At 59.2% G+C, this 7,699-nt stretch overlaps 1 protein-coding gene across 1 annotated transcript; it reads left to right on the plus strand.

The window, feature by feature from the left end:
* Nucleotides 1–384: 384 nt before the first annotated feature.
* Nucleotides 385–3,757, plus strand: MAFB (MAF bZIP transcription factor B). Its single transcript, XM_027078304.1, has one exon. It carries the CDS (start codon nucleotides 762–764, stop codon nucleotides 1,731–1,733), a length of 972 nt encoding a protein of 323 aa, XP_026934105.1. The 5' UTR covers nucleotides 385–761; the 3' UTR covers nucleotides 1,734–3,757.
* The last annotated feature ends 3,942 nt before the right edge of the window (nucleotides 3,758–7,699 follow it).

The raw sequence follows: 7,699 nt of genomic DNA on the forward strand, positions 1-7,699 counted from the left end.
GGGTTGGGGGAGCCAAGGGTAAAGAGGGAGGAGAGCGAGCGAAGGGGTGGACGAAGCGGCCCAGCCTATGGTGGTGGAGGCGGGGGGGGCTGGCACCGAAGGCGAGCGGGCGGGGGCCGGGACACCGGGGGGGGGGGGGGCGGGGCCCGGGCCGGCTGTCCCTCTCTGCTCCAGCCCTCCGCCAGGCCTCGGCGGCTCTCCGGCTGCTCGAGCCGCCAGTCAGCTGACACGGGGGGCGGAGGAGCTGTCAGGCGCGCCCCGCCCTGCGCCGCCGGTCCGCGGGGCCCGTACAGCCATTGGCCAGCGCGCCGGGCTGCTCGGGCCCCCGCGCCCCGGTGACATCAGGGAGGCGATAAAAGGCAGCGGCTGCGCCGGATCCCGCACAGCTGCACCGCCGGGCTGCGAGCGGCTGAGATCGGGAGAGCCCAAGAGCAAGAGAGCTAGAGAGCGAGCGGCGGGCGCTCGCCCGGCGCCACCCCTCGACCCGGCCGCACGCCCCGCTCGCTTCTCCACCCCTCCCGGCTCGGCCCGGCCCCGGCTCGGCCACAGCCCCGAGCTCTGGGGCGGCGCAGGCAGCCTCGGGACTCTCCCGCGCGCCGCCGCGTCCCCAGACAAAGGCTTGGCCGGCGGCCCCGGCCCGCTGCGCCCTCCGCTCCCCACCTCCCGGGCTCGCCGCTCTTCGCCCCCGCTCCCGGCTCGGCGCGCCCCGGCCGGCTGCAAAGTTTCCCGGGCGGCGGCGGCGGCTGCGCCTCGCGTGAGCGATGGCCGCGGAGCTGAGCATGGGGCCCGAGTTGCCCACCAGCCCGCTGGCTATGGAGTACGTCAACGACTTCGACCTGCTCAAGTTCGACGTAAAGAAGGAGCCGCTGGGGCGCGCGGACCGCCCGGGACGGCCCTGCACGCGCCTGCAGCCAGCCGGCTCGGTGTCGTCCACACCGCTCAGCACGCCGTGCAGCTCGGTGCCCTCGTCGCCCAGCTTCAGCCCAACCGAACAGAAGACCCACCTCGAGGACCTGTACTGGATGGCGAGCAACTACCAGCAGATGAACCCCGAGGCGCTCAACCTGACGCCCGAGGACGCAGTGGAGGCGCTCATAGGCTCGCACCCAGTGCCACAGCCGTTGCAGAGCTTCGACGGCTTCCGCGGCGCGCACCACCACCATCACCACCACCACCCACACCCGCACCACGCGTACCCGGGCGCCGGCGTGGCGCACGACGAGCTGGGCCCACACGCGCACCCGCACCATCACCATCATCACCAAGCGTCGCCGCCGCCGTCCAGCGCGGCCAGCCCCGCGCAGCAGCTGCCCACCAGCCACTCCGGGCCTGGGCCGCACGCGGCGGCCGCGGCGACGGCGGCTGGTGGTAGCAGCAGCGTGGAGGACCGCTTCTCCGACGACCAGCTCGTGTCCATGTCCGTGCGCGAGCTGAACCGCCACCTGCGGGGCTTCACCAAGGACGAGGTGATCCGCCTGAAGCAGAAGCGGCGGACCCTGAAGAACCGGGGCTACGCCCAGTCGTGCAGGTATAAACGCGTCCAGCAGAAACACCACCTGGAGAATGAGAAGACGCAGCTCATTCAGCAGGTGGAGCAGCTTAAGCAGGAGGTGTCCCGGCTGGCCCGCGAAAGAGACGCCTACAAGGTCAAGTGCGAGAAACTCGCCAACTCCGGCTTCAGGGAGGCGGGCTCCACCAGCGACAGCCCCTCCTCTCCCGAGTTCTTTCTGTGAGTCGTGGCCGCTCCCGGCCCCCGCCCTTGCCCCGGCCCGGACTCCCCGTCCCGTGTCCCCAGCCCCGGACTCCCCCGGACCCTGTCCCTGCCACGGCCCCAGCCATGACCTGTTTGACTTGAGGGAGAGGGAGGAAGGGCGCGCGGGACGCGGGCGACAGGAGGGCGCGCGGGCAGGCAGGGGACATTGGCCAAGGCGAGAGCGGTGAGCGCCAGCGGCGCCTCCTAGACTCGAGCAGAGCCAGAGGGAGGCGAGGGGGTGGGAAGTCCCAGAGCAACTTTTCTCCAGGCTGGAGGGCGGCAAGGCATAGTCGCGAGGAGTCGCCAAGGCCGTCTGGAGACTCCTGGCTTCCTGAACTTTGCGCGTTAAGCCGGGGCCGCTTCTTCGCGGCCCGGAGCGTAATCCAGTCCAGCAAGAGAGCAGCGAGGAGAGGAAAGGAGAGGGACCCTGGCGTCCCGGCAGGCGCGAGGCGAGGCTGAGCGAAGCAAGGAAGGACAGACGGACCTGTCTGTCCAGGGTCCGGAGAACACTGGCTCTCAGCCCCGAGACGCGGGCCTCAGTTAGGACGTTCTGCGCGCAAATCTCATCAGTTTTATTGCCTGCTCGATTATATAGAAAAAATACGAAAATCTGCATTAAAAATATTAATCCTGCATGCTGGACATGTATGGTAATAATTTCTATTTTGTACCATTTTCTTGTTTAACTTTAGCATGTTGTTGATCATGGATCATAACCCCCTTGTTTCTTTGGGTGAGAAGGGATCGCAGTTCGGAAACTCCGGCGGCTGCTTGTCGGGTTTCAGTCTATGAGCTGTAGGCTTGTAAATACCCGCCCCGCCAAACCGCTTAAGAGAACCTGGCAGCAAGCTGAGTGTCTTTGTTTGGGTTTATTATTATGGCATTTTTTTGTAAGTAAAAAACAAAAAACAAAAAAACAAACTTCTGGGCATTTGCATCAGAAAACAACTCTGTCTTGGGGCACCCTTGGAAATTGCATGTTTTCTCCCCCTCCCCTGCCCCCTTTCGGTCCTCTTTTCCTCCCATTCTAGTTTTCAATTTTGTTTTTGTTGGGAGAAAGAAGGCTGGGGTCCCAGCTCCCTAGTACCAGGGCAGGGCAGCTGCAGAGTTTCACACCCTGGAGGCCGGGGGAGTGTCCTCACATCACCTGGTTTTAGGGCTACGTTGACACCCCTAACAAGATAGGAAAGAAAAACAGACCTTGTTTGCTTTTTATTGCAACCAGAATCACCCCAGGGTCCCCACGAAACTCTCCAGGCCCGCACTAATTGCTGGGGCCGAAATGCTCCTCGGGTGACCGGCTTCACCAGCCCAGACTGCCCAACGGTGACCTGAACTTATGTTGAACCAATCACCACACTCAGAAAGTACCAGAAACCCAAACATTGGCAAGTAATTTTGCAACTTTCAAGTGCGCTCTTTAGACCAATATGTTATGTGTGTTTCTTTCCCTGCTTTTGAGAGAGCGGGAGAGTTATTGGTGGTGTTACCCCCGCCCCCTTCAGTTGTATGGTAGTTATAGGGAAGATCTGGGTGTTTTTTCTTTATTATTACTTTTTTTCCCCCCTGCAGGTCAGTAAGAGGATTTAAGTTGCACTGACAAAAATACCAAAATGAAAGCGTATTTTTTAGTTCTCATTTGAAATTGCTGGCGCTGCTGGCCGGATGCATTTTTGAGTTTGTATTAGTTGATAAATTAACAGTAATAACAAGATTGTATGAACCGCATGGTGCTTGCAGTTTTAAATATTGTGGATATTTGTCCTGCATCAGAAACGAGCTTCGGTTTTTACGGATTCAACTGTGTTGAAATCAAATTTGCCTCAACAGAAATTGTTTTTATTTCATGTACAATAAGGGATCAATTTCAAACCCTGCTTATGATATGAAAATATTAAAACCTAGTCATTGTAGTTTTATTCAGACTGGTTTCTGTTTTTTGGTTATTAAAATGGTTTCCTATTTTGCTTATTAAAACCATGGAAATGGTGTTTATTTACAGGACTCCGCATTCGCCTGTCTTTTCTTCTCTTGCCTCTTCAAGTATCGCCCCAGTTTGGGCGGCACCCTCACCCTTCCCCCGGCCAGTGGGGAAACAGACAAATCTGGGCAAAGCTCTCCCTTGAGTGTGTGTGTGTGTGTGTGTACCTGAGCCTCAAACGTGTCTTCTGCTTCTCACTCTAGGTACCGACACCGGTCAAGAGCCGGTTGATGAGCGGAGAGGGGGGCACACGCCACTTTGGCGGAGCGTTCAGGCTTGGGCATCACGACTGGTCTGCTGGCCTGCTGGCTCTGAGGTTGGCTGAACCCAGGAAGCCGAGAGCTGCCACCCTGATGGGGAAGCAGGGTGTTTCTGGCAATCAGGCTCGTGGGCCCTGCCATTCTGGCCCTCCTGCTTGGAGCACCTGCTGGGAGCAACCAGAATTGCCCTAGAATGCCGGCTCTGAGTGGAGGCCTAGCCCCCTCTCCCCCAGAGCTTGTGAAAGCAGGTGGAATCCAGCACGAGGTCCTGGGGTGTAAGACCCTTCAGACAGGAAGCCCATCCGTGCAAACCATTTGCTGCCATTCAGGCCTGGAGCCCTCAGCCCCAAGGAAGGGCACTGCACCATCGGACCGGGATCTCAACGACTCCACAAATCGGGGGTCGTAGGGGGTTGGGGCATTGTTCTGGTGCGGCAGCTCTGCCCATATGTCCTCGACAGGGAGGTGGTCCCAGAACCTTTCCTTTCCCAGACTCTCAGAGGAGGCAAGGTCGTCTGTCTAGGTTCCTCCAAACCCCTCTCAGCCTTCTCGGAATCCCGTCTAGAACTCTGGGTGGGGACCTCCCCCTCCCACCACCTCTGCAAGAATTCTCTGTTTCTTTGGCAAAGGCAGGTTCCAAGGGGTTTCTGATCTACTCAGACCCAGTATCTGCAGTCTGGGAGACTCAGCTTTCCAGCCCTTGGGCTCCCTGGCCCGGGATTCCTAACATGGAATTTCAGGACCTGAATGGGGAGATGCAGGAAACCCAAGCAGTAGAACCCCAGCCAGGAACTAGAGCTGGAAACAGCCAAGGAGAAGAAAGGGGATGGTGAAACTAACGGCAGTAGATTTTGGCCTAGGTCCCTGGAGGCCTGGGATTGGTGGTCAGGGTACGGCAAAGAGGGGGGAAAGTCCCGACAGTAAGGATGCAAATAATACCAGAGTAATTTACATTTAGCAGAACTTTGGTGTTGTCTGGGAGGAGAGAAGTCAGAGGTTCTAGCTTCAATTAAATTCCAAGGCCCAGTTCATTTCACCAACCCGAAGAGGTACCTGGCAGGGAGGGCTTTGGCTGTGATCTGGGAATAGGATGGAAGCTGGGTCTGGCTGTGGGGTGACTCTACCGGTGCATGCACGGCGGAAGGAGCAAGGGGGTATGATAGCTGGGTAACTGCGTGTGCAAGTGCACATGCACAGAAGGGGTAAAAGCGTGCCCACATGAACGCTGTATCCCCTTTGGGGCAAAAAAGGTCTGGCAGGTGGCGCTCTGGAAGAAATCCGGATGCGTGGCTCGGGGGACCAAGGGAGACCACCAGGACTCCATGCGGTGGAGACTTGACTCCCTTTGGAATCATCCCAAGCCGACTGGCATCCTCCACCTCTAGAGTCGCCTGGACTCCGCCAGAAAACCCTCTGGGCTGGGAAGGGTCGCAAACTCCAAAACGTTGTTCCTCCTTCCCCAGAGCACAGAGACACACAGTCCGGTGACCGACATCATCACGCTGCATCCTGAACGACACGGTGGCTCAGGCCGGTTCAGAGTGACCATTTGCATCTCTGAGAAGCTGACAATCCCATGACGCAGTCCTAGTGACACACTGACACACAGATACACAGACATCCACATCCTGCCTCCACACTGGTGCCCTCTTGGGCACTGTTAGTCCCTGCGCAACCCACCATTAGAGCACCAACCAGCCCGGGCGCACGCAGATGAGAGCAGGGCCTTCGGAGGAGGCCGGGACCTCCAGCAAGCAAGTTCCGGCCACATCCCTGCCCGCCGCCTGGCCGCAGACCCGGCGCCCAGAAGCTCCGGAAAGCGACCGGGGGCCCGAGGTCCTTGGGTTCGTCCCACCCCGGCGGCGCCTTGCAGGCCGGAGACTCCTTTCGGTTCCCACCACTCCCCGCCACCCACGGGCTCCTCGCGACCCTCCGTGAGCCGGGGGAAAAAATCGTCCCCACGTCGGGTGTGCTCCACGCCAGCACGGGTCCCACGCAGACAGGCTGGCGCCTGCCCTTGGGAGCGCATGGCGAGACAGACACACGGGCCTCGAGACTGTGGCTCCGCTGCAGCCCGCGACCCGGGCTGGGGAGGCCCCGGTCCGGTCGCGAGCGCAGGACCCCGCTTGCGACCCCGGAATCTCATGGGCGTGCGGGAGGCTGTGCTGGCTGGACCGGTCGGGGAAGGCGCCATCAGCTCCACTTTCCAGTCTGCTCGCGTCCTTACTTTCTTTGCCATTTCCCTTTCCTCAGCTCTTCCTTTGGGAAACTCATCATTTCAGAAAACTTTCTCCCTCCGGTTCCCACCCCCCCCCCCTTTTTTCCCCCTTTCTCTTCTGCCTTTTATTCCGGCGCGGACTGGCAGAGAGGGCTTTGAGAGCGGGCTCTGAGGTGCCGGGTAAGTGTGGGGAGGAGGGGAGAGATGGAGATGAGAGTCTGGCGTCCCCAGAGCCACCGCGCAGCGCCGGAGCCCTGGCCAGCGGTTCTGGGCTCCCGCCGGCCCGATTCCGCTATCCTCCCTTTCCCCTCCTCATGCTTCCCCCAGCGGCGGGGCTGGTTGGGAATGGACCCGGAGCAAGGTCCTCGCTGGTGCCAGAGGGGACCGGTCGGTCTCCACTCTCCGTGAACGGGGTCCCTGGGGAGCCGGGGCTGGGTCCTACACCCAGACCCTTCTTTCCGCACAGCCAGGCTTCCTTCAGTCCAGGGTCTCTGGGCATTTCTGTGGCAGGACAACCCCCTCCCCTGTCAGAGGTGCCCACCTGCCTGCCCACTCCAGCTGTGCCTACCCAGGGGCCTCACAGTGGGAGCTGCCAATAACCATGCCAGGTAACCCAAGATGGTCGTTTCACTTTTTCTGTGACATAGAGATGCAGCTTCTGCCACAGCCGGCAAAACCCTCAGCCACCCATCCCCACTCCTCAAGTTCTTTCTCTCCAGGCCTGGGAAACAGCTGGGTTTAGAGTCTAGTTCCCTTGCAGGCTTTCAGATGCAAAACCCGCTTCTGAGCCCTTCTGTTTTCAGAAAGGAAAACCCAGCACTGGCGTCTTGCGTAACCCTTCCCTCTACAGCCCTCTGTCCGCCCGCCTGGCCTCACAACCCTGAGATAGCAGTGTTTGGATTTGTTATGTAAGGACAGGAGGATTAGAGGTTTGCTCTGCCCCTCCTCCCCCCACCAAAATAAAAGTCCTCACATGGCGCATCCTGTAGACAGTGTCTTCTGCAGCAGCAGCTCTCCTGAAAGAATTCAGTCAGGGTAGAAAAGCTGCTCCGGAGCTTGTGCCCAGCGCAGTACTTGGGGGAGACATGCCAGCTTTCCATGAAGGGAGAGTCCCACGTGCAGGGTGTACCTGGTTTGAGGAAGCAGCCACCATGAACCGTCCCAGGCTGGTACTTACCAGGCTCAGAGGACTAGCCTCCTCTTGGGGAAGGCAGATGCTTCTGCTGCTGGAATTTCATCATTTCTACACTTCTTGCCCCTGGAGCAAGGTGTCCAGACCCTGGAGAGCACCCCTTTCACCTGGAGAGCTCACATTCTCTGTGCCTTGTGTGTCTTCACCATGTGCTACATGCATTTTCCGTGCCTTACACGTGTTCTTAATATCTTGTACCCTTCTCCCTTGTCCTGCACATATTATCTTAAAAGATGCATTTAGATAAGAACATCAGAGCTAACTGTTCTCAGCTGGAGGAAATTAAATATATCAG

This window comes from Aethalodelphis obliquidens, unplaced genomic scaffold (genome assembly GCF_003676395.1).
Source record: "Aethalodelphis obliquidens isolate GAN/ISIS:26980383/991018 unplaced genomic scaffold, ASM367639v1 scaffold42, whole genome shotgun sequence".
NCBI classification, from domain to species: domain Eukaryota; kingdom Metazoa; phylum Chordata; class Mammalia; order Artiodactyla; family Delphinidae; genus Aethalodelphis; species Aethalodelphis obliquidens.